The following is a 27,407-nucleotide window of genomic DNA, read 5'->3' as shown; positions in this document are numbered from 1 at the left end:
CACTGCAGACAACTTCCCATACCCACACGTGTCCTTCTGGTGTATCCAGGATCCATTTCAGCTCTATCCAGAATCCACACTATCCCCAAGGAGTGTGTTTGTCTCCCCAGTCATGCAAGTACCCCCAGTATTTATGCAGCAGGTAGAGGTTGAGTCAGGAATGTGATTGTGCAGGAAAGCAGCCCTTTTTTTTTTTTCTTTTTTTTTTCCTGTCTAATTCAGCCAAGTTGGTTTTCATCCAAATTGCTTCACTGGTCAAGCTGACCACCCTGTGTGGTGCCAGCAGGAGGGATGTACCAAGAACATGTTGCTGGAAGAGGGCAGAGTGGGACTGCCCCTTTTTTTTGGCCACACTTAACTCTGTTATGTAGCTTTTGATGTGCAGGGGTTTTGGAATCTAAACTGGAACTTCTTAATTGTTTGTATTCTTGGAGAAATTTATACCCTCTTTGACTCTTCTTCCTAATGTTAAGGCCATCATCATTCCTTTCGAAAAATCTGAGGTATTTCCAAAGTGATGTATGTTAAAATTTAAAAGCATATATGAGGTGAACCTCAGTTTTCTGCTTTTTCTGCTGGGTTTTGCTTTATTTCCTTCTCTCCTTTTCTGCCTTGCCTGAGCAAGTCCTTACCCCCTGAGCATTTAGCATTACAAACACCAGTGCTCTTGTGGAAAGCTTACGTAGTTTGCATCTTCACAAAGACAGATGTTTGGGAGCAAAGGAATATGAGATGTTGCTGTCCCTCAGCTCTATTCAAGAGCCATCAATCTTCCACTTCAGAAGTCTCATTCTTCCTCTTTCTAGAGCTCTTTGCCTTTTTAGCACTTCATCACAGCACTTTGTTTCACCAGGGAGTTTCTGCCTTGTTGTATGTTAATCAGCAGCAATGGTACCAGCAGCATCTGTGTGCCAACAGCCTTCTGGCCCTTTGGCAGTCTCAGGCTAAAGTTTTTCAAAGTGCTTTTTTTAATGTTCCAATCCCAGAGCAATAGATGAGGCAAAATGCTCTTTAGGTGCTGAAGTTTTTGCCCAACAAGACCTCACTTAAAATGAAAATGATGTTGCCTTTTTCCAGAGCATTGGAGTTCCAGTACTGGCTTCTGTCTGGAGAAGGCACTGAAGATGTTCAAATAGATTGGGCAAACCCAGCTGAATTTCTGCCCCTGAAGAATTTTAGCTCTTCCAATCTTGCTGCTTAAAAAGCAGATGAGAGGATAAATGAGAATCACTTTTTCAAGATATCTGGAGGCTGTGAAATACCAAGTTTTTCTGTTGTAGAAGAAAACAGGGAGACCCTTAAAGAGGGAGAGTCTCACTATGAGTTTTGTAGTCCAGGAGTCCAGTAACTTTGGGTGGCCCTGGCAAGCTTCCCTAGTCATCAATAGATTCAATTTTACATGCAGTATAAAAAAAAAAAAAAAACAAACCAACTCTCAAAGAACAGTAAAGATGCAAACTTTCTGCTGTATCTCAGCAAGATGATGCTTCTTTTCCTGGCTCTTCTCCTTCCTTTAAAGATTCCTTCTGCTCAGCCCACAGCTATCTCACACATGCTGGACTCATGAGGATTTAGCATGGCAAAACCTTTCATCAGGCATCTTGAGTCCAAAGGGATGAAGGACACACTGAGGAGAGTTTATTCTCTGTTCCAAGAGCTTTTTGCCTTCAAATGGTCAGTCTGAGGTGCAGGAGACAGCTGAACATTGTGATCTAGGAATATTGAGTTGTGTGGTAAAACTCATATCATTTGTCAAATTGCAAGTGAAACAAAGGGAAGTCAGTTTTGTAGCATCTCCAGCTGCGTTGAATGGGCTTTACCCTTCTATTCCCATCAAATTTGGATGTGTATATACTGGAGAAAAGCCTGACACACGTTTGCTAGTATTCTGGGCATCTTCCAATTCAGAATTACTCTTCGCATCACCAGGAAAAGAGCTAATTTTTTTATCATCATCTTGAAAAAGAGAAAAATAATAATAATAAAAAAACCCAGCTTGAATGCTTATGGTTTTCTAAGCACATGTATTTCTTTTCAGTAGAGATTTGTGATCACAATTTTCAAGCATGAAATTTTAAAAGCTCTCAACTACATATAGCAAGAGGAAGATACAGATAGGAGCAGTGAATTGCAGTTAGGGACAACCCTGAACATGCAGTTTACCATAATTTGCCTTAATTATTGGTAAGTAGTGACTTCTGTCATCTAGCATGCATCCTTTTGAGAACAATTTTTCATGCACACACACTGAAACAGGAGTTGTAAGTGACATCCTGTCAGTTTTTAGCCAGAATTCATTGAACGCTGCTGCTTGTTCAAGCTCCTCATTAGAGCCCTGTCTTGCTCCAGTTGTAACCAAAATCAACAAGTCCTTTTTTTTCACTGAATAATGAGTTCAACACTTGCCTTTCCTGGTTTGCCACCTTCAAACTCAGCTGTATGGTGTCAGATTGTTGAAATTTGAAGTCCTGTCTTGACAAAATTTCGTGTAACTTGGTTATCGCTTTGGTGGACTCCTTCCATTGTACCAGCACTGTCAATTGGAAGTAGTTCACTACTTTAAGAATTCATTCAGTACATGGAGATGTTTGAGAAGTCTTTAACTTCCCAATAATTAGGAAAATATTAATTGGTATTTTTTTCTCGTTTCACTCTGAGTTTATGTTTCCTTGATCTCATTGGGTGTTTTATTTCTGTGGAGATAACCCTGGCCTTTGCAGATCAGGAGCAGAGATTTTATTTCAAGTCACAGTTTGCTAATTTAAAATTATTATCTGCTTTGTTCAAGTTTTTACCAAGAAATTAGCACTTTGTGAGTTTTTTGGGTTTTTTTTAGTCTTTTTCAAATATAGTACTGTGTTCCTCACTGACAAGACACCAAAACAGGTGGAGGTGACCTGAAGAAATATGCAGGAAAGAGGTTTGTCATGGTTGTCTTACCAAGGACTTAGAAGCATGGCAGGAGTTTTGACTCACCTTGTTTTTTGGAGGATCTGAAATGCTGTATATTCCTAGTAAATCTTGAGAGAAATTTTTTAAACATAAGATGTGGTTTTCTGCTCAAGTGAAATAAGATGAGGATTTTTCTTGTTTGTGGATATTTTTAGATTTCTAAGGACTGACTGAAAAATATCAATCAATGACTTAAATAAAATGCAGGACTTTGTAGCTAAAAGAAACTGCTTTCCTTTCAAAATTTATTGTCCAAATGTGACATGGCAAAGAGCCTAGGAAATTTTTTTGTCTTCGCATATTTTGGCTACCAAAAATAACTTCTAGATTTTGAATTTAACAAAGTCAAAATGAGTCTTTGAATGAAATTTCCATGAATGGAAGGAGGCAGACGGGAAATTAATTCTCTATCAGTTCTAAATTTTATTTAGATTTGAATGAAAATTGCCTGCCCTCTCAATTAATCACCATTTTCCTACTTGGCATCAGTGATAGCCTACTAGTTCTTCGGGAGGCCCAGGGTAAGGCAAGAAGAAAAGATCTGACAGCAGGGGGGAGAAAAAGAGCCACCAAACATTCCTCCTATAAGTCTTTTGTTGCGCTTGTTAAAATGAGTGTTTGTTGGAGAGAGGGAGATTCATACAAATGTAGTTGTAAATAACACAGGAAAGTGACAAAAAAAAGTGAACCTTCTTGGGAAATGACTTTGAATTTCCCAAGCTTTTGTCAGGTTTGTCAGAGCCTTATCATTCTCAGGGTTATTTTGTGTGTGTGTGTGCGTGTGTCAGTGGAATCCTTCTGGTTCGTACACTAGAACTGGGGCTGTTCAAAGTATCACATTTTCATCTTAGTACGTATCTCCCTGATCTTAGAGATAAGAACATACCCCATAGTGTGTTAGATGTAAAAGCCATATGTAGGTGATGATATAGATGGTTATTAAGGGAGTTCATATAGTTAGCAACAGAGATATTGTATCTAGTCACTCCTTTTTTTTTCTTCTTCCTTTTTCCCTTGTAATTGGCTATGAGTGGCTCTGGATTCCCAAGGAGGGACTTTCTCCACCACTTCATCATCAGCTGTCTACAACTGCCTTATATTTTCTTTGTTTCTTCTTTTCTTTCTAATTCATATTTTTCTTTAGACTAGAGATGGAATGATACATCCTTTGAGACCCATCTCCCCAATTTTTTTTTCTTACTCCTTGATGGTTCCTCAGAAGGATTGGTACTTCCACTGGTCAAATCTGACCCTTCCAGAAGATCTTCCAACTGTGCTTTTGGACGGGACATCTTTTCCTTTTGCTTTTTCCTTTCTCCTTTTCCTTTTCCTTTTCGTTTCCCTTTCCCTTTTCTCCCCTCTCCCCTCTCCCCTCTCCCTTCTCCCTTCTCCCCTCTCCTCTTTTATCTTTTTTTTCCATGAAACCAAAATCTTTTGTCCACTACCATAAACTAGACAGTTTTGTTAGGTGTTTCATTGTACTCACTGTTTATTTCCCTTCTCCTATAGACCCTGACTGGGCCAGCTTGAATCTGGGAGCCCTCATATGTATCGAATGCTCAGGTATACACCGAAACCTTGGCACGCACCTCTCCCGGGTCCGCTCTCTTGACCTGGATGACTGGCCTATAGAGCTCATCAAGGTGATGTCTTCTATTGGGAACGAGCTGGCCAACAGCGTCTGGGAGGAGAGCAGCCAGGGCCATATGAAACCTTCCTCAGACTCCACAAGGTAGGCTTGCTTACTCCATCTCACCATGGCACACAGTGGGTGGGTAGTATGTGACACTGCACATGGCCAAAGCTGCAAGCTATGATCACCTATATCCTCATTGAGGCTTTTCAGTCCGAGGTGGTAGGGTGTTGCAGCTTTTTACAACATGGACTTTTAAAATTCCCCCTTGGAGTACCCTTTGTAAAAATCATTACATATATATGTATCTTCACTGCATGCCCAGTGAGAACGTGTGTCAAAGGAGAGGGGTGTCAAAAGTTGAGTGACCCCGTTACATTTTCCCTCTTGTGAAGGTTTCCTCAACAGTTCTACAATTTTTTTGTTCAGCTGACTGACTGACAGAACAGTGGGAGATTGAAGCCTCCCGCCTGGGTCGTTCCTCAGTCTAAATTATACTGTAATGCGTTTTTTTTGTTTCGGTCAGCCACAAAGTTCCTGGGTTTCAGACTCTACGTTTGTGATTCAAAATCTGCCTTCAGTAGTTTGAGCTTACCCAGGAATTTGTACCTGGCCATCAGGTCTTTGGCTTCTCATCACAGATGTTGAAAGTTTTGCTGACTGTGGACTTGCTTAGTTTTTTTTAATATGATAAATGTGAAACCATAAATTGGGGGGGTGGATATGTGTTTCCTTTGAAAACAGCGTTTCACCTACCTCTCATAACACAGTGAAAATCTTCTATGATATGTCCTAGTGAAAACTAAAGACTGGGGGGAGGGGGGGATTCATACTTAATTTATCTGATCAGTGCCAAAGAAAGCTGTTTTGAAAATACTTTCCTGATTTTAGATTTGAGATGTGTAAGTGCTGCTAGTTCTAACGAGGATATTGGTTTGAGGGAAGCTGAGTGCCCTCTGGCAGACTGCATTTCAGCAGGATGGTTCAGGAAGGAGGAGAACCTTCTGGACTACCTTGTACAGCTGGGCCAGCTTTTGAAGTTGTCTTCAGAAGCTTGTTATAATTGTCTTAGGGTGAGCTCCAGGAGGGCAGCCTGTGTCCATGCACTGGTCAGTCCCCAGGTAGCAAACAGCATGGTGGAGGTTAAGCTCTCAGTATTTGCCTTCTGCATGTCAGAGAAATCAGAGGGAATTGCATTCAGGTTTTGTTGACGTGTATCTCTGAATCCTGGTTTTTGCAGTCCTGGATCAAGTGAAATTATAACCTGGGAGCATATACCTGGGCCACCTGCTATGGTGTAGGAGTAGGTTTGTACTGTTTGTGTGTAATAAAGTCAACTGTTTCTTATTGCATTATTTCGTTAGCACTGAAAAATGAATTTGTGGTGCCACCTTTGGTTCATCTTCGAGAATGAAGCCAGTACATTAATCAGGCTACTTAGATGAATGACTGTGCATGTAAAAATGTTCAGAGGGAGCTACACAGAGATTTTGTTCATACATAAGCTCTATGCCTGTGTATACATGTATATTGTTAGATAATGTAATTATTTTGTCAGGCAGATTGAAATTAATTTATTGCTATTTTTCAGTCATTACTATTAATTTAATCTAGAGTACTTACATTATTGCACCTAACAAATATATGTGTGGCTTCTTCTACTGAGGTGGTCTGGAGAGATGCCTTAATTCTAAATACTTTCAAAAGGAAAAAAGCTTACACTCAAATGGACTTTTTTTTTAATAAAAAGACAACAGCATTATTTTAGTATCCATAAAATAAAGATGCTGTCATGAAAAATGTAAAATACATGTGACTGTGATGAAAAGAGAGCCATCCGTTTGAATTAAATTATTCAGGTTTTTAGGTTTGAAAGTGAGTTTTACTTCTAAAAAAATCAGCTTTGTTCCTTGTGTATTTCATGCTCAGACCTTATTTTAATTCTTCTTTGTTTCTATACATATTTGTGCTTATATTCAGCTGGTTATATTTGTCAGTACCATAACTGCACTTTCTTTCCTGAACTATAACATCTTTAGACAAAAAGATTCATTTTATAAATATGTATTTCCAGCTGTGTGTCCAAGTGCACACTTACATGGTGGAAGAGCTGTGAGAAAAAGCAGAATTGAGATTATGTGCAAATTTTCCTGCAGAGCAATTGTGGTCTTGCTTTGCTACTCCCATTTTTTCCACTCCTTGCAGCAGGGGATGAAGTGATATTTCTCACATAAATATCTGAAAGGTCTAGTTTTTTCAAAGTGTGGGCCTCCTGTACTTCACTTTTGTCTCCACTGGCATCATAATCCTTCTCCCCGTGATGTGGACAAGAAATAAGTTCTAGTTCTTTAGACAGAAGCTTTGTGTTCTGTTTTCTCACTGCTGTTTGCAGCTTTGCATGGGGGATCCTATCAGAAGCATCTGCAATGGACCTGAAGCAGGCTTAAACAAACACCCCTTTTTCTGTTGAGGAACTGAAGGGGCAAGAGGAAAGAAGGTAAACAAGTTATAAATATGTTGGAGAGCTGAGATTTGGAGTTCTGGTGGAGGAAGGATGGACAGAGTCCCTGGGTATTTGGAGATGGGGAAGAAAGGAAACATGTAGAAAAACTCCTCCTGAAGTGGGAGAGAGCTGAGAGGCAGTGTTGGGAATCTGTTTCTGCCCATGCTGGTGGTCTGTGAGATCAGCCAGAGTCTGGGAGCCACTGTAAGGAAGTTCCTATGCTCAGCATGCTCCTGCTTTAAGGAACTTCTCACCAAAGCTCCATCAGATGGAAGAGGGAAGTAGTGCCGTGTTTTCTTCCAAGGTTGTCCTGAACTTGTCATCCTTGTTCTCTTCTGCAGCCCCACTTACTATGTCTGTCCTGCATAGTGCTCAGTGGAAACCCACAAGCTTGCTAGGGTGCAGAAAGGGTTATTGATTGCTCTGCTGATACTGAATCTGTTTGGTTGCTCTACTGATACTGAATCTGTTTGGTTGGGAGACACAGGGAGTGTTCACATGCTAGACTAAAAGGAACCTGGAAGTCCTGACATGGCTTCAGAAGCAGTCCCTTCAGCTTGGGGGAAGTTGACACTGATGCAGATATCACTGCAGTGATATCCGGCACGTTTCTGTTGAGTAGGTGGAAGGGTGAAGAGATGCAGGAAGACCAATGTTTTGCAGGAGGTACTGCCAAAGGGCTGCAGTAGGTCATGGAACAATTTTAAAAGTCTTGCTTAAGAAAATGTCACCGATATTTATAAAAATAGAGATATACTAGGCTTTAACTACAGCTTGCATTTTTAATTTTTTCACTAAAAAAGTGAGATAAACATTATCAAGCTTAACTCGCGTCAAATAACACCGTGCCACTGTCCTCCCCTAGTCCACTCAGATTCACTTAAAACTCCTCTCCAAGAAAGTCTTGGCGAAAGAGAAACTTTTTGAAGGTCAGAAAGGCTCTCAGATTGGAGGGGCTGGACTCCAAAGCCTGAGAGTTTTGTGGCAAAAGGCATTACTTCTGTTGCTTTCATCAAGGGTGTATTGCCCTGTTATGTCCTCTAATGTTAACATGCATCAGGTCTCATCAAGTCTGGGAGGCAGCTTATAAAATAAGAGATCTCCAGGTCATTCGGTGCCCCTGAATCAAAAGCAACGCCTTGGATGGCCTCCACCATCAAAATGGAAGGCAGCACAGGTGTGATGGGATCCCCAAGGAAGCAGTGTAGAGTAAAGCAGTAGCACAAAGCAAAGTTCAGACTGAGGGTGTTGGTGTGATTACAGGCAGGAAAGATGAATAAACACAAGCTCTTGGCAAGCAGGAAAAGTTGGTGAAGCAGCAGAAAACCCAAGCACGGGCAAATATGTGAATGTGAAAGTGAAAGGGAACCAGCTGGCCTCTGAGAGGTGGTGTCTGTGGGTCCCTGATTAGGTCAGCTCTGGAAGGCTGGTAATTGGTTCCAGCAATTACTAGCAGCCCTGAGAACCGCCGCTCAAACTTCAGGAGCCTTGTGACAAATTGAAGCTGACTGCTGGTGAAGGAGTATCGACTTCCCATTTCTAAACAGGGGGATCATTAGTCAAGAAAAGCATCTTTTAATTACTCACAGGAAGGAGAAAAAAAAAAAGATGGGGGGAAAAAAGGAAAAAGATCTTTCAGTATGGATCCTGCAACAACTGCCAGGTTTTTTTCCAAGTGTATTCAATATTAAATTTATTGTCTTGGAGGGGAGAGGGTGAGCGAGGAGAGTTTGCCTGCAGTCCCTCCTTCAGTTATGCAGATTTAATTTGGAGTGAGAAGTCAAATTAGAGTAAATCAATTTTGCGACAATTAACTGGGTCTGGGGGTGAGATCAGGATTTTCACCCCTAATTGCTATTTGAGCATACTCTGGTTTGGAGTGGTGCGACCCAGGAGTAGCCTGGTAGGGCAGGGCCAGAACCACTTCATAGAGGGATGGAGGAGACGTGGTGAAGCCAGCTTGGGGAGTCTGTGCCATGGTTGCCTGGGCTTTTTGCCCTGGTATGTGGATTTCCTACCATATATTTAGCTTTCTTCTCGGCATACCTCACATACTTAGCTTTCTCCATGTACTATTCTTTCCCCTCTGGTTTCTGCTTTGCAGACTCACTTGCCAGTATCAGCTTCCTAAGATGTTGTTGGCCTTTTCCAAATGAGATGATCTGTCACCATTCCTCTGCCTGCTCTGAAAGGTGATTATCAGCTCCCTGGCCCTCACCCATTTTCTCTGAGTTCCCAAGGTGTCTGTCTTGCATGGAATACTGCGATGTGCCATCAACAAGGCCACTTTCACCGGCTGGAAGCTGTTGGTCAAGAGGAGGGAGAACAATATGAACATCTAGGCACCATCCCAGGCATGCCTTTTGTTCTCCTGCTCTAGAGATGACGAATATTTACATTAGCTATGTGCAAACCTTGAAGTTAAAGGGTTCCACTATTTCAGTATCTTTTTGAGAATATTCCCAAACAGAAAGAACCTCCATCTCCATGAAAATGTATTTTGAAAACAAGAGATGAGCTTGGAGGGCGGAGCATCTGCTGCAGTTTTGCTCAGGTAGTCTGGTGCATAGCTGTCACCACGTTCATTCTGGTTGCCAAAGGTTCTTAATGCTGTCTGAGAATTCTGGAGTTGGGAGCTGGCAGTGTTGGGAGTTGACTTTCACCTTACAGCATAAGATTCAGTTTGATCCCTTGCCTTACTAATGAACTGAATGTAATGGTGTCAGAAAAAGCATTATGCAGCTCAACTGTATTTAGCAGAATTTTACAGTCCTAAGCTGAAGCCTGGCTTGCTGTTCCAAGGCTTGTATGTCCTCTGCAGAGCCTGCACCAGTTTCTGGGGAATAACTGGGGAGCAGGCAACTTCTATGAAAAAATATTAAACCGTGCCTCCTATGAAAAAATTAAACCATGCCTCCTTTCTGCAGAAAAATAATTATTCCTTCATTATAGACAGTACAGATAAAGGGCAAGCCCAGGGAAACTGAGATCCCAGTGTTGTATCCTGAATCTTGGTTTCGTATCTCTCTCATTTCTTCTTCCTTTTGGCCATTAGATTGCCGTTACAGTCCTGTTGGTCTCGGATTCCTGGCATAAGGCCGCAGCATTACAAATGGGGCCTGGGGGAACATCAGTACCTCTCTATCTGCGATTGTCAGGTCTGGTTTCTTAGCGGTTCTTGGCCTGATGAGGTCAGTGTTCTGTGCCTTTTGAATGCTCCTCCATGCTTGACACCTTTCCCATTTCAGGGGTGGGGGAAGGGTGTTTTTAAAAATAAATAGAAAAATTTATTAAAAAAAAAAAAAAAAGATTTTATTGTGAAGGGCTGACCAGAACCCATCTGCAGTTGGGTGGCATCTGCTCCCCACATGTCACTTCCCTCATTAACAAGCAATTGAATTAATTAAATGCTACTCAGAACACGCATAACAAGCTACCGGCAGTGTCCAAATTAGCACTGATAATCAAGGATGATTTCCTTTATTATCCTGCTAAGTGGTGTGCAGGCTCTGATCTCCCTGTCTGCCCTCATCTATTTACATACCCCCAGCTTCTGCCTTTAGAAGCTGAGGTTATCTTACCTAGTTAATTTGCCACGATCACCAAGCATGGCGGATTGATATTCCTGCCTCTGCTGAAGCAAACCCCCCTTTTCTCCCCCTTTCCTTCCTCCCCAAGCCTGGTCCTTTGTATCTCAAGCTCACTGATAAATTAAAAGCCACCCCTGTGGTCTCTCAAGTGAGTAATAGAGGCAGAAATTTCATTTTGCAACTGGCTGATTTAATGATCCAAAGGGTAATTAATGGCCTGATTATCTTAATGTTAAATATGTCCGGCAGCAATTACTGTGACCTCCCGCTTGTCAAGGTCCAGGCTATGCTCTTCTTTCAATTAAGTTCTCTGGGGCTTAATGGTATGAATAAACTCCTCTGATTCTATCATTCCGGACTCTGAGATTTAAGCGAGCTAGGGGCTCGTTTGGAGTTTTAATCAGCCCGTCTTCTACTTGAGCGATCAGAGTTAACAATTATAACAAGGACAGTTTAACTTTCTTTCTCTGCCCCCCCTGCCCCCCTCCCTACTTTCTACTCCTCTATATTTTTATGTTTTTTTATTTTTTTTTCCCCAAGCGCTTGGAGGGGATTTTGTTGGCGGCGGCAGCAGCTTTGCTAGGCTAGTCTCTCCCTATATAAATTATCATGTGAATGCCGCTGTTTTTCCATTTGACAGGCTTAATTAATTGGCAGGAGCGCCCGAAAATGACAGTGCCACTAATTGCAACTCCAAGTCCATTTCTGTCATTGCGGCACGCTTGTCAGCGGGCATGCCCCGCTCCTCGCCGCGGCCGGAGTTTGTTGACGTTTTCCATTTCTGTTTTCACATCTCGTCGGGGAATGTGATGGGATGTGATAGCCCAAGATGTGCCTTTGGGTTTTCCAGGCATGCAGTTTGTGTGCAAGAATGACATTTACTGCCAATAAAGTTTAGACAGCTGGGCTTCTGCCGACCCAACAGCTGCTAGGGGACTTCAGACTTAACTTAAGATATTTCAGCAAGTCCTATGAACAGAGGAGACTTTGGGAAGGAATTAATAAAACCAAAAAAAAAATTGTAAAAAACCATAGCAATAGACACTGAGAGTTGTAACTTACTCCTGGTCTTTCTGGTGGCTGAACTACACTGACGAGCACATCTCCAGTGAGCTGGAGTTATATTAGCTCTGTTTTGGAGAGCAGATATTTCATAAAGATCATGAGGAAAATGTATAAATTATTAGTTACGTGAGTATTGCGTTTTCAAACGCACACATAAATAAGAAGACTGACTCATTGCTGCCACTAAACTAAAACCTTTCCCCGTATGGCTGTGGAAATGAACTGGTTCTGACATGCTAGATTGCATGCTTTCAGATTAGAGTAATTGTAATTGTTTTTAAATTAAATTTAAAAAATAGAATAAAATCTGTCACTTACCAGTAGCTTCCAGGAAATGCATCTAATAAGAGTAACTAAGTGAGGCAAATGAAATGTCGGCTTGAGTGGTGGCTGGTCAGATTTCACTGTTTGGAGGCCTCAGAAGCTCAAATGCAGTACTCCAAAGATGAAGGTTAGTAGTAGTATGACCTATTTTATTGTCCTTGTAGCTGCTTGGCAGACCTTGTCATCCAGGAGCTGATATGGTGAAACTCAGGTGCCTGTGTAGCAGCGTGGGAGATGCCTGGATGATTAAAAATAAAAACAGAACAACAACATAACCTCAACCCCAGTTGTCCAAATTAATGAGTGCTTTAGAAAAAATGCTCCCTGGTTCAATTGCATGTTTCTTAAGTGCAAATCTGTCTTTGATAAAAACTCAAACACTTTGTAAACAGAAGCCTAGTTTGCAATTATTATTATTATTATTACAATCATTATTCTCTTCGGTGCCTGTGAAAGAGAAACCTGCAAAGGAAGTATTTCTATCTCCTTCTGCAGTTCATTAGAGCATTTGTTAAAAAGCAGAGGTGTAAACCCAACAATATTATTTTTTATTATTATTCCTTTTTTAGTCTCGTTTTTTTAATCCATCTAGCAGAAGAACCACTTTATTGAATTCTCTGAGTGTTTAGAATCCATGTCTATGTGGACCTGGCTCACTGCAATCTACATTCATGCCCTGCGTGGAACATATGCATGCACTGGGGGTGCTGAGATGTAGTACGTTATGGACCCATATGGCACATGGTCAGCTGAGATTTCCAATTACACTTGGTTTATGGTGCATCCTTTTCACCTTGATTACCCACTACCTTCTGGAGAGTTTACCCATGTATTGTTGGTATAGTCTAGAGGTTTTGGACAGAAAAGCCAAAGAAATCCTCATTGCTTTTGTCTTTTTCTCATTTTCTCTCATGTCTCTTGTATGTTAGATTATCCATGCATCCGTTTGATGTTCATCCTTTGAAAAATGTTGTTGAAGAGGACAGGGGAGAGCAGTGTGCTTTGGTCTTGTTTTGATACCTGCTAGCTAAAATACCTCCTAGCTAAGATGCTAAGATCCTTCCACAAACACAGAATTTTTTGGGTAACATGGCAAGACGAAAATGAAGATCAGAGTAGTGGGTCAGAGGCAATGGTCAAGCTTAGAATACTGAAAGAAGGGAAGAGCCTTCAGGGGACCTTGAAAGAGAAGACAAGTAGTTTTGCTTTCATACAGCAGAGGAAGTGGAAGGCAGTGGTCCTTATTTTAGCAGCTTTTGACCAATTTCTTACAAGTCTTACAACATTTGGCGGATATCTTGCTGTAATGTGTCATCCCCAGGAATTGAGGAAAGCACTCACCTCTTAATTTTGAAGGTAGTTTTCAGTGTTGATTAAAAAAAAATAGAAACCCACTCTGAATACACACAGAGGACTTGAGGAAAGACATCCTTGAGTGTTGTAAACTTACAAATCATAGCTCTTTGAGGATGTCTTGCCTCTTGAGGTTTCTGCGGTAGGACAGGCGATAGAGACTGAAATGTTTTACCTTGGAGGTGCCATCAATCCAAGATACCTTTATTCTGCTGAGGTTCTTGACAATCTTTGGTTCTTTGTGTGTGTGTGTGTGTTTGGCTGCCACACTGAAAAGCACCGAGTTAAACTGAAATTCTAAACAAAAAAAAAAAAAAAAAAAACAACCAAAAAGTTAATGAGCTGTTGCACTTTGGGAAGTCTAGGATTCAAGTTTAGAACTCAAGCAAGGGGGATTTTTCTCTGTTGTATGAACAGTATCCATAAGTCAATAATTAGCTGTCAGAAAAGTGGTTATTCTGTTTGCTGTTAGTCTGTTGGTTGAGTGCCTGTAGGTGTAGGATCCTGGTGTAGGATCTTTGATTAAAACTTAATTTTTAGTTTAGTTATGAATTGATTATTTCTTGTTTTGTATTAGTTCTCTTCCAAACACCTAGCAGAGCTAGCGAGCATGTCAGATTTGAAGTCCAAACTCTCCTCACTGTGGCCTCTCATCTTCTCAGTCATAAGCTACTTGAGAAGGTCAACAAAGAATTTACCAATAGAGAGATAACCATTGCTGTGTTTATTAGAAACTGCTGGGGACAGTGTTTAACTGTGGTACTGCAACAGAGGAATATAGCACTAATTAGAACCAAGATGTTAACTTCAAATGAGAAAAAAATTGGGTATTGTATTTATAAATTGTGGGAAAATATGGCTTATATCAGGCTAATGGCCAAAGGCCAGTAGCATGTAAAATTAGTCTTTCCCCAGAACGTTCCTTGATAGTTTTATAAGCATCTAGAAAGAAAATAGAAATGAGACTAAACTGCACACAACATTCAGCTGTAAGAAATTCAACTATAAAGGAAGATGACAACGCTACTAGTATGGCAGTGACATTTCCCATATTTTGGTGAGTATAGCCTCCCACCCATCTAACTGCAGCCCAGAATCATTGCAGACTTCCAAAGGGACAGGTCCATAAGCAAATGCTGTATTTCAGTCCAGAAGCCAGACCAGGTTGATGGTTAGCTCTCTTGCAGAAGTGCGAAGAGAAAGAGGTGAAGTTAGTTTTCTCTATGGTCTTGAAGTCATCTGGAAGGCTTTTATTGAGAAAGAAGCATCAGACTTAGGTAGCCCTTCCACGCTGTGGTCCCTTCCAATACTTAGGTGGTATCTTTCCCTTCTGCCTTGCAGCCTATGCAAAAGCCCTTTATCGATGTAAATGGAGCCATGAGAGTTCATGGCAAGGGACAGGTGGAGGCAGATGAGCCTCTCCAGCAGCAGCACGCAGCCAGAGCGCATCAGGTGTCAGGTGAAACAGCACCCTGCTGTTGCTCATTTGGATCAAAAACACAGACTGGTGGTGAATTGTTGTGGAATAGGTAACAAGTAGATTCTAGAGTATATTTGCTCACTGATATATTTAAAAAGTAAAAATTGCTGCCTCACCATGCCTGGAATTGGCTGAATGGACTGGGGATTGAAACCGAGCTAAGTGTGAGATCTTATTTATGGTGCTTATTTTAGGATGAAATTCCTAACTGAGGAGTACAGTGCAGTGCAGCTTTACTGTCTGAACTCTTAAGATGGGGTAGGCATGGTATAGATGAGTATTTGAACGAAATAATAAAGCAAAACACCACCACCAGAAACTTGCTTAAGCCCAAGTGCTCCTTATTTTCAAAAGTTAGCATCTATAACATCAAGTGGATATTTACTGGGAGGACACCAGATACTTCTGTGACTCCAGGAGCAACTCCTTGTTCAAAACCACAGAAATAATTGAACTTTGCAACTGAATATTTGCATGGGAGCATATTTACAGTAGCTAGGCTTACCTGAGCTCCTGTGTTATCATTTACACTGAAATTAACTTCCACAGTGCTCGAAGTATGTATGCATGCATATATCTGCTACTCCACAACACCTGAGGAATAAGTATGGAGAGTTTCATCTTATGTGTGGCAAGCTAAAAGCAACTGGAAAATGAAATTTACTGTATACAAAATTGGGCAGGCTTACTAAAGGGGTCTTTGCCTTCACTGTCTTAAATAGTAGCTGGTTTATTAGTTATTTCCAAAAGGAAAAGTATTTAATACTTCTATTGCTATCAAAATTTAAGCATTTGTGAGGCTGAAACTTGTAATAATAAAAAGGCCAAAAAACAAAGCAATCAAGATAAAAAATGGCAAATGCTAAGCATCAGCTATTATGAGGTCCCTCAGGTCAGATCCAAAAGCTCATCTATGAGTTGCATTCAGCTTCAGAAAGTACTGTAAGTAAGTCAAGTGCCTGCTGCTGCTGAAGAATTCAATCGGCAGAGCTGCTTAGGTGGCAAGGAAAATATTCAGCATATTAGATATATATAGTGAGAGATGTTATGCAAAACATTGCCTTATTATTTGAAGCTTTTCTGTGTACTTGCTGTTTAACCTGTTCTTTTCATTTCTCCTGCCCTAAGGTGGCAGCTGTCTCCCTGTTTGCCAAACGTGAAGCAGTTTAACTAAACCTAATTCAAACTGGTTGCTATACGTGACCTAAGAGCAGTCACTCTAAAGCCAGTTTATCCCTGGTTTGTGCTGCTGAGGCTTTATTACATAAATGATCTTTAACATCTCTACACACATTTTCTGCCATTAAGAGGGATATAAAACCAGTGTGGTTAAATACTAGGACATGAGGGTGGGAAGCTGGTCCTCATGTTACCTTTTCCCTGAGCTTAGCTCAGGTGAGGGGTTAGGAGAAGGTTGTGTCTCATGTGCTGGTGGTGGTCACTAGTGTGTCAGTAGTGATCACTAGTGACAGTGATAGGTGTGTTCCTTCATCCTCCTGCATTGTTTTTGACCATTTCAGCCTTTGGAGGTTGTTTGGATGGCAGATGGCTTTGTTTGAGCTCGTGGTGCAGCGGAGAAGAGAGTGTGCCTAACCCCAGCGGTGCCGATGCTGAACAGTACTTGAAAAAAAGGCAGTGCCTTGCCGTGCTACTGGTGGCTTTGCTGGCCGGTGACACTAGGCACAGAAGCAGCAGCATGCCTTTGCTTTGGTCGTGGCTACAGAACCTGCGGGGCTCCATAACAGTAACTGTGACCAACTTTCTCTCTTTTGTGATTTTTTTCCTTTTTTTTCCTTTGTTTAAGACTGAGCTTTGTTTCTGGCTCTGCAGGAAGCTGGTAGCCTATGGCAAGGGACTGGGGAGATAAGACTTCAGTAAGATAACTAAATGAAAAGGACAGCAGTGAAAAGATGGTGCTGGCTTTTGACTGGACTGAAACTTAATGTACACATCCACCCAAATGCAGTTTCCCCACAGCTCTCAAATATTACCCATTTGTCAGAGGCAGGGCGCTTACCGCTGGATTTTCAGGCGTGCGGGTGCCGGTGGGGGAGCCAGCAGTAAACCCCTGAAAGAGAAGAGTGACCAGAAGAAATAAGACCACCATCACTCCAGCTTTTAAAGTAATTAAATAGCAGTCTAAAATATGTTGAGGTGAACACAGGTGACAAATCAGAGCCTTTAGAGGGTCAGAATTAGAGTGAGATGAAATACCTTCCTGTGCCTATTAACTAGATTGTGCAGACTGTGCAAAGTCCTGTCGCTGAAGCATTTTTGTGTGTGTGAGTCTGCAGAGATGTATGGTAGTGAGAAGAAGCCCTCTCTTAATAATTGGTAAGCCTCAAAAGGTACAGATGGGATAAGCTTCAAAACGTCTTCGTGCTGAACAGATGATTATGTCATGGCCTAGAAATCTCTCAGCTAACTTTTCTTTTTCCCCCAAAGATTTACATTTCCCTGGTTTCATCCAGGTCAGAATTTCTAAGTGATGTTTCTGTGGTAGTTTCATTTCTCTACAGCACCAGCCAGACGTGGAAAACCAAGGTGCATGTGCAATTAAATTACAACCTCAATCAACACTTTTAAGATTCTTCTGCAAGTGGAAAGAATAGGATTGTGTCACTGTGTGCTAAAACTGAACGATATGTGGAAGGGGTCCCTACCTATGGCAGGAGGATTGGAGCTAGATGAACTTTGAAGATCCCTTCCAACCCAAATCCATTCTATGATATCTTCAGCCTCCAGCTTGATTTAGTATCTAGAAGATGACTTTTTTTCTGTTCTCATCTCAAGAAGCAAAAATTTGCAACTCTAATCCGTTGCTAATTACATGTGTGCTCCTGTCTGAGCCTTTTCAGACCAGATCTGCTCAGGGCACTTGTGCAACTCCCACAGCTCAGAGCAGTTATAAATAGATACCTGAGACTGCTTGAACTGGCCTGTTGTATTAAGGCAAAAAAGTGCATGTGTGGGAGAGCAGCTACAGAAATTAAAGCTAGATTTTTGGACCTTGTGAAACAAAGAAGTAGAAGTTTTGATGGATTTAAAGTATTATTGCTGTTGCAAATTGGAGAAGTAGTCAAAACTGCTGTTTTGGTTGGTATTGGTGCACCCAGCCATGGTTTCAGCTGGCTGCTGTGGACACCACCACCAGTGGGAAAGTACTGGTGTAGGACACTGCTTGCCTTGTCTGGCATCCCTTGGAGGAAGACAAAGATTTAGTGGTGCATTGCATGCACACTGTAAGTGATTTTCATGGATGCAGATAACCCAGGGTCTCTGGGAAATATCCAACACTCTGCCTGTGCCCAAGGTGACTGTGCAGCACAGGTTTATTGCACACAGCCTTTCTTGCTGTTCAGATCATCAGGTATTCATGAGCACCACTGTATTCAATAGGGCTGGGCAGCAATCTCCCCTGCAGTCTGTAAGAGAGGCTAGGTTTGCTGACTGTGGAGAGGCATAGACCATGATCTGCAACATGCTAATGGGCTGTGGTGGTCAGAAGAGCTGCCCATGGTGTAGCTGAGGAACAGGCCCCTTTCAGACATGCAGCAAAATCATTTACCTTCTCAGGTCAATTCTGAAATTAACAGCTATTCCCTCCTATGGTGTAATGCAAGTCTTATGTTGGATTATAATTTGGTTGGATCTTTTGCTGTTCACCTTCTTATTTAGATAGAAATCCACTCTCTCACGTTTTGCAGGCAGGGTATAGATTTTTCTCCATGGAGCCAGGCTGTGTTTGTATATTTAAAAAAAAAAAAAAGAAGAAGAAGAAACCAATTCCATAGATTGAAATATGAATGGAGTAGGATCTGTGCAGGGACAACTTGCTTTATACTTTTAAGAGTGCACCAACCTCATTGCTTGGCTTAGTGCTCTAGGGCAAGTTAATTAACGCCGATAGAGAATTTAAAATTGGGGAAGGGGAGCATTTCTTAATTATGTTGTGGGATTTCTCTCTTAATTCCATATTCTTTCAAAACCCAGTCTTTGTGAAGCCCCTTGCTTGTGGCAGATCAGCTCTGGGACCCCTATGGCAGCACGTAGCTGGCACACAGGTTTGCTGGTGGCTCCACGAAACATGTTTGGAGTAATAGATAAACTTGGCTGCCAAAAGTCCCTTTGAAATGCAGAGTATCTGACTGGTGACAGTTACCTTACAAATAATTCACCCATTGTTTTCCATTTTTTTTAAGAACACAGTGTTATTTACACGGGGTTTCAAGGTGCTTGATAGAGAGGCATGAAGAAGCAAATGAAGCATAGGGAAGCACTGAATGTGCAACAAGAAGGCTTGAAGTTAAGTAAGAGAAGAGAGTGTCCAGAAAGTGACTCTTCTGATAACATTTTGGGACTTACTAAATTAATGTATGTCCAAATCTGGTATTTTAGCTAGCATTTGTTGTCACATTTGCATTTTTGCAGAGGCAGACAGCTTTTTGGGTACCCATGTATGCATTAAAATGTGGACAGAGAGAGGAGAGCATGAGATGTGGTGGTGTATATTTTGCTATAAACTTCAGAAAGGATGTTTCAGTATTGCAAGGAAAATACCCTTCAAAAATGACCAAGAGGCAACTGCATGTGACATCCTGGGGCAGAAAAGTTTTGTTTGTATTTTTAACAGTTGAGGCCTCATGCCTGGACATATGCAAGGTCAGGTTCACCAAGACTCTGAGCAACCTGATCTCATGGAAGATGTCCCTGTTAACTGGACGGGGGTTGGACTAGATGACCTTTGGAGATCCCTTCCAACCCAAACCATTCTATGATTCTATGTGTCAGACCATCTCAATACCACAGTGGGACGTACAGGAATCAATCAGGGAAGGCTTTCAGGGTAGAGTGAAAAATAGTATTGACAGAGCAAGAGTAATAAAGTAATTAAAACAAAAAAGGCTGATTTTACTATTCCTCAGATTAGAGACAAATACCTTGGGCTACATAGACAAGGTTTCTTGTCTTACAGAAGGGTGTATAATGCACCAGAGCTGCAGCTTGCAGAGCAAGAATGGGACCATGTGTTTCTGAGGAGGTAAATGAGGTGCAGTGCCTGGCTCCTCTGCAGGGAAACTGGTTGAGTCTCCAGTTAATCACAAGAATAATTTGTCAAGCAATATTTAATGGACAGCTTGTGAGTGTGTATGTGGGCAGGGTAGCTTGTAAATTTGAATGTGCCTATTTTCTTTGACAGCAATCAATAACTGTGCTGTCTATTAATGTACTATGAGAGATCTCAGACTTTTTATGATCGGTCTGGGCTCAGAACAGTTGAAAAGAAATGACAAAGCAGAGAAAGACTTCTGTGGTTACAATCAATATTGTGCTTTTGTTTTCATGCAAATAGAGGAATTGTAATATGCTACTGCATGGGCTGGATTGCAGAGTCAGTGCCAGTATGTATATGAGTATTATGGGCTGGAGCAGAAGGCACTACTTTGGTTCAAAGGATGGTCTTGGTCCACACAAAGTGGTAGTATTGCTTTCTACAAGTGCCTGAAAGGAGGTTGAAGTGAGAGAAAATGACATCAAATTGCACCAGGGGAGGTTTAAATTGGGTATTAGGAAAAATTCTTTACTGAAAGGGTGGTCAGGCATTGGAATAAATTGCTCAAGGAGATGGTGGAGTCACCATCCCTAGAGGTATTCAAAAAACATGTAGACCTGGCACTTCAGGACATGGTTTAATGGCCATGGTTGTGTTAGGTTGACAGTTGGACTCCATGATCTTAGAGGTCTTTTCCAACTGAAACAATTCTATGGTTCCCTTTGGAGAAACCCAGCTGGAAGCTCCACATGTGCCCTGTGTGCTCTAGACTCTACTTTGAACATGAGAGGCCAACTTGTGATGCTTTGAACCTCTTGTACAGCTGGGAATGTTTGATTCAAAGCTTGAGGCTCAATCAGTTAAAGGTAGCACCCCCCAACTGTTAATATATAGGGTCCTTGGCACCAGCTGCTCCAATCTACACATCTGCTCCTATTGCACCTATTTATTTGCAAGTATAGGCACAGCCTGAGTTTTCCTCAGAAAGCAGTAGATGGAATTATGCTGCCTAGCCTAAACTCAGGAATCAGCTCTCATTTGAAGTGCTTGCATCCAGGTTTCCTCAGGGTTTGTAGTGTGATCTGGGAGCCTTCTGCTAATGTCCAGTTCTTGCTGGCCTTAGAGTATTTGATTCTGTGTTTTTACTGGAATCTTGATAAGTAGAATTTTATCTGAGGTGTGTGTATTTATCCACATGCATACTTACCATGCAGAGCAAAACAATATATAAAATATATCAAGTATTATTAATATATCTATATATATTGGCCTTTAGCTTTTGGTTCAACCTCCAGGAAAACTGATTTCACTGCTAAACAAAAAATAGCAATTCTGGAATATGCAGTTTTAATCCAAGAATACATTGGACAGAACTTTGCAAAGCATGTAAATAGAATTTGTCTCATTTAGAGGGATTGTACATCTCAGACATCAGTTAGACCTGAGCTTCCTTTAAGCTAGAGCTACATCAGCAAGGAAAATGAGGTAAGATTCACACAAGTTTAGGGCAGGAATCAAAGTGGGTGCATTTAATGACCATAACTTGGCAAAATAGAAAGGAAGTTTTAGAGAAAAGTGAGAGGGAGGATTTCAAGTCTTCAGCAAGTATCTTCAAGAGAAGATGCTTTAGGTGGTCAGTGAAATTATGATCAGGGAGGTAGAGGGATTTGCAGACATTTGGAGGTTGTATGATCCTTGGGAAAATGGGTTCTTGTAGTCCAAGAAAGTGCTTCTGGGAGTAGAGGATGAAAATGAGAGGAAGTGTTTGGATCGGTTACTTTAAGCTGTGCAGTCACCTTCCAGGGAAAGCAATGGATCCCAGCTCTAGAAAACACATGATGGGCCACGAGTCAGGGGATCGGATGGTCTAGGTGGTCTTCCCTTCCCAGGTTCGCTGACTCTCTGATAAGGACTCTCACAGCAATCAGCAGCTATGGCAGATTTTTTAAATCTTTCTTTCTGTTTCATATTCTGTCCTCCACCACTCCAGAAGACTACAGAAATCATCTGAAATCAAGATCTAATTCCTGTGCTCTTCCCTCCCATGTCCCCTGCTCCCCTCTCGCATCCGCTGGATGTCCATTTCTGTAAGTTTTCCCTTCAGAACAAACCTATCATTTTTCACCACAGGATATTTACAGCTTCAATCAGTGCCAAATTCAATTGGCTTCTGATCTCATCGCTGGAAGTTATAGATGCAGATATTATTTGCACTGCGGTTAATTATGGAGCAATCAAACTTTGGCTTTTCCACTGTAATTTCCTCTGCCAGCTAATTTAATTAATCACCCCCAGCTCAGCTCTTCCAGCTGCGACCGGCAGGGTCATTAATTAGACATGTGGTGGTAGCTCATAGACCAGTTCCTGTTAAGGGGCTGCTGCCCACTTGATCTTTAAGGGAGCAATAGCTTGTTTTGAAGCATCCAGGCAGGATTCAAGGTAGCTGCCAGGTTATCATATTGCTCAGAAGCAGAAGCAATTCCCAAAAGATGAACTGCAAGCAAAGCGTGGGATTGCTGGGATTGCCAGCACTCAGATCAGTGGGCATGGTTCAGCAAGGCAGGGCTTGGATCTGGTCCTCACTGAGAGGCTTTTTAGGGTGTGACCCAGCAATCCTCAGTGGTCCATCCTTTCCCACCTGATCCAGGAGCTCATAAAAAGAAAAGCTCAGAAACTTGATAGGCCTCCTTCTGACTGTTTGTGAGAGCTACCTGGCTTTTGTCAGATGGAACATGAAAAATTTCCTAACAGACAAGAAATTAAAGCATGCATCTTTATTGCCAGATCACATCAATAACAGGACCTCTTTTCTTCAGCACAAAAGCTGTACAAAATAACCAGCTACGTATGTCAAATTGTTTGGATCTCAGAATAATCAGTAATTGTTCTTTTACCTTCAAAAAAAACATCTTTCACAGTAAGAGAAATAATTTGACTACATCCCAAGAATCTCATTCTAAACATTTTTAGCAGAAGGCATGTGATTTGGGATATGTGGTAGCCCAGTCTTAACAGCCCAGGAAAGTCCAAAAATTTTTCAGGGAAGGATCCTTAGTCTTTGCTCTCGCATGATCTGTTTCAATAGTCAGCAATAACAGACCCTGCTGTTGGGTTCTACTCTGCATCTGAAATATCAAAGCATCCTCCAAAGCCACCATGTTCTCAGTCTGCAAAGACAGTTGAAAGCATCATTCATCTTGTTACCAGGCTCTTTGTCCTCCTTGGGGTGCCAGCAGAGCCCCTGGTGTTCCCATCACACCACATACTGGTTCTTGGAGTAGGTAGGCTAGAGAAGCTGAAAATTGCCAGGGTAGTTGTAGCTCTTGGGCAGCTTTTTCAACACCATGCGACAGCTAGCTAGCTTTACTGCACTTTGATTTCGAACCTGTTGCCAAGCTGTCATTTCTAATCAGTGCATCTGTCTGCCAGGGGTAGATTGCTGATGGATTAGTTGGAGTCTCCCCTACTTCTTTTCAGAATAGACAAATTCTGCTCAAGACAACTGTTTTAATCTTCTTGGGTCACAAAGCCTCCTTTCAGACTCTTCTGTCCAAAACATCCATCAACCCCTGAAAATAAAAACTCGATTTTCTTCGCTGCATAACTGTAACTGTCTTTTTGGTAGCAAAACAACACTGTGGCCTCAGGTAAGCTTCTTTTCTGAAGGAGAAGGTGCTTCTGATGCAAGCTTCCCTTGAAATGCATCATACTCTTCACTGGTGGTTTTTTTTCTTCCTTGTATCCCTCAGAAGATTCCCCTAGTCTGAACTGTTTTGGAAAGATACAAAGTCCCTTCCTTGCTCACAGCGAGGAGCTTCAGGGATTTTCACAAAGATGCAGTCCAGCCTCCACTGTTGCAGAGTGGAGGGGTCACATCTGCTTCTACCATCATAAGAAGATTGTTGACATGTTGTCACCATCGAAGCCCTCGATAAGAGGGATTTGTAATTGATAAGAAAGCAGCCTGTCTCTTCATAGAAGCTCTTCACCTTGCTTTGGAGCAGAAGTTAGTACTTCTGCTAGACAGCAGTACATGCAAACTTCAGCAGGTAGCAGCTGCTCCTTTTGGAAAACCTTTCTCAGCTTGAAATTTCATAGCTGGAAGTGCAGCTGCGGGAAGGAGCAGGGCCCATGGGAATCTTGCATCTTTAGCTTGAAAAGGTACTGCTAAATAACTTACAGACCAAAAGTATAACAACTGCCAACATTAACCAGAAGATAATCCACTATGAGGACCTCAATCTGGAATGGTACTTTTTTCCTCGTTGAGAAAAAGCAGCACCTGAAATTCCTAAAATAACTATCAGTCTTCTACAGACAAGCTGGAAAATTAGTTTGGTTTTGCTCTGCAAAAAATAGAGTTGTGCTTGGTCTTGATCAGCAGATTGCAATTATCCTGTGCCACTTTACCTGCTCATCTCACTTGGTTTTGTTTTATTTGAGTAATAAATATCTTAAATCTTCACCAAGGTATTGCACATCTTCTGTGGAGACTCATCATAGTCCTGCCAGGCATTCATCAAGACTTCCAATGAACCACTGCATTAAGTATTCCTCTGCTCCTTATCAATCAAAACAGTTTACTTATAACTTTACTTTTTCCTCCTCAAGTAATCAAAATTTGGTATTCCACAGATTGCAGGAAATTGTCACTGCTGTATTCTGTGTTAATCCATCACCTGGAACAGGCATCATTTGGGCATCAGAAGAGCATTAAATGTTTAAATAAGCAAGAGACAGTCAATGAGAGTCCATTAACCACTCCAGATGACAGGGCAGAAAAATGTTTAGGTCACAGGTATGTTGGGAATCGCAGTGCAGACCTTGCAGAGCAGGGGGGCATCTACATTCTGCAACAGGCACAAGGTTTTCTGAGTTCCTCATGATGCTGCTCAAATGTTCAAAAGAAATGCATAAGCCAACAAAATGGTATGAGGTTTTTTTTATCTGCAGTATGAAGCTCATTTGGCTCTTTGTGGAAGATAGTCCAGGAGTTAGTTAAAAGCTTCATCACTTCCATGTAGCCTTGTTTTCATCTGTACAGACTAGTAACAGCTTTCAGAAGTAGCTTGTCTATTAATGATGAGAGGAGAAAAATACTCTCTTTATCCGGTAGTTTTGAGCAAAATATACTCATTTGCCATCTTCAGTTCTTGTAATAACTGCTCTGAGAGTAAATGCAATGGGCAGGCCCCATGTGATGAGACTGGCCCATGTAGACATGTGTAAGGAGTTTCATTAGTTCTAGAGAAGTGCTGGGGGACTTCAGTCCACCTTAAACTGTGAAAGGTGACTTCTCACAGTCACTGCTCAGCCTGAGGGTGGCTGCTGTATTTCTCTATGAAATGCCAGTTCCAGTGGATTCAGAATATTCTCCATGGAGAAGCCCTAAGTGTGGGATTTCTTGTGCCTTTATTCTATGGCAAGGACACAATCCAGAACTCTCCTTGGTGGAGGAATGATGGTCTTCAGGTGCATAATATGATCCTCTTATGATGTGACAAAGCCTCAGCAAAGTAGAATTTGAGTCACACTGGATCACAGATATGATTTGTGTGTACACACAGCCTTCAAATCTTCTGTCCTCTCCTATTTGAGTCAAGCTACATTTTAAACTAATTTCCCTTCTAGTAGTAATTAAGTGTACAACATTTCCCTTCACTTGGCATCGTAAAGCAAGCTCTTTGTTTTCACAGGGAACAAATAACTGTGTGCAACCGATGGAGCTTGGCAGTGCCAGGGTATTTTGCACCAATCCAGGGAAACATCTCTTCAAAATGAAGAAAAAAAAAATACCCATTGTCATTAGAGTGTAAGCCTCCTTTTAAAGGGGTGACTGGCAATGGGAAATTATCAAGACTTGAGACAGTAATTATGAGCCACTGCAAACAGCAAATCAAGCTGTCCATACCAATATCCCAGAGGAAGGTGCCCCAGGAGCCAGGAGAGGGGTTAGATGAAGAGGCAGCCGGGCACAAGCCCTCTGAGCTGCGGAAGGTGTTGATTGTAGTTGTCAGGTTTCTGCTGTTAGAAGCTCTCTTGCTATAAATACAGCCCAGCCACCCTTGTCTGAAAAGGATCCTTAAACCATCCTTTTCTCCCCTTCCGCTGCTTCAGAAACACAGCGGCTGACAGTCCAAATGTTTGAAATAATTGGATTCTGCATTCTAATTCATCTGTAAAGTATTCGTTGATTAAATTAGCCTAATAGATATTATTTCTTACATGACTGCATAATTTCATCCTGATTGGATCACTATGGCACTAACGAGTCCCCCCATTTACTATTGACTTGAGAATCACAGAAGGCTAGAGATAACTATCATCTTGTTTCTATTTTTTTTCTTTCCCAGGCTAAAAGTTAAACTGATTTATACTAAAAGGGCATACACCCGATGCTCAGGTACAGTTGGATTTTAGTCTTAAAAACCAGTGTTAGAATGAAAAAAATATTGGTTTATATAATCTTGAGCTTTCTTTTATTTATTCAGTGGGTTGTTCGAAGCAGAAAGATTAACTGACCATTTAAATTCCTTTGGGGGAAAATGGAAACATTTTTAAATAAAATACATTTTATTATCTCATCAAAACAGATAGGCGCATTGCAAATGAGCCTCATAAGGACTGCAAACATTCAGGGAAATGAAGATACTCCTTTAAAGATAATGTTTCAACCAAAGTGCTTTTAGCCTCTATTAGTAAGATTTTTCTTTGAGCTGCAATTTGAGTGTAACCAAGAGAAAGGAAGAGGAAGACAAAATTATGTTTAGTTTTCACGCTAAATGAGAGCAGATATTTCTTTCCTAAGTAAGAGGGAGCTACCTCAGAGTCCTACTCATTTGCTCTAAGGATGGCGGGCTCACACCCCTCTAGTTCTCTGCATGCAACCAACCACCCAGCCCAAGCAGACCTCCTTCTGCAGAGGGCTTTTGTTGGGAAGGGGTTAACAGTCTGATTGGCTTTTTCCCCTGCCCCAGTGGCTAGAAACAGCTGGTGGGTTTTGTATAGCGCCGGTGAACTGAGCAGTCCAAAGAAGTTTTTGGCAAACACTCGGCCTGCCCGGGACAAGAAGAGGTGGGTCAACTCAGGAAACCGTTTTCATGAGCAAACAGGGTAAACAATGACTGCTCAGCAGGAACAGAAGGGAGACCCGCTCCCGCTGAATAGCTCCCCCCAGAAAACCCAGCTCAAAAGGAAGAAGGTCCATTCGCTTCTGGGAATCTAATAAATTGTTTCAGGAAGTGAAAGTCTGTCCAGGCTAATGGAGCCGTGATTGGCAGGTGGTTCTCATTACGGCGCCCATCAGGGGACAAAGTGAATTCCAATGTTATTTAAGAGGTTAAGTAGAAATAAGATGCAGGTGACAGCCCAAGGCTTGAAGCATCGCGCTCTGCTCTTCCTAACATGTTGGGGTTTTGTGAAGAGTCTCTGCAAAATGTAAAATCGATAGGGGG

The 27,407-nt window shown here is 41.6% G+C and overlaps 1 protein-coding gene across 3 annotated transcripts in view; it reads left to right on the top strand.

The window, feature by feature from the left end:
• AGAP1 (ArfGAP with GTPase domain, ankyrin repeat and PH domain 1) overlaps positions 1 to 27,407 on the top strand; it is a 375,696-nt gene that overhangs the window by 335,446 nt on the left and 12,843 nt on the right. For all 3 annotated transcript variants that reach the window (XM_054380803.1, XM_054380802.1, XM_054380801.1), the window contains one exon: positions 4,462 to 4,684. In XM_054380803.1, the coding sequence (XP_054236778.1) occupies positions 4,462 to 4,684 (223 nt within the window). The remainder of the gene's footprint in view (positions 1 to 4,461; positions 4,685 to 27,407) is intronic.

The sequence above is a fragment of the Indicator indicator genome, chromosome 5 (assembly GCF_027791375.1).
Source record: "Indicator indicator isolate 239-I01 chromosome 5, UM_Iind_1.1, whole genome shotgun sequence".
Lineage (NCBI taxonomy): Eukaryota > Metazoa > Chordata > Aves > Piciformes > Indicatoridae > Indicator > Indicator indicator.
Note: the sequence above shows the minus strand (reverse complement) of the source record. Positions and strands in the feature narration are given on the sequence as shown.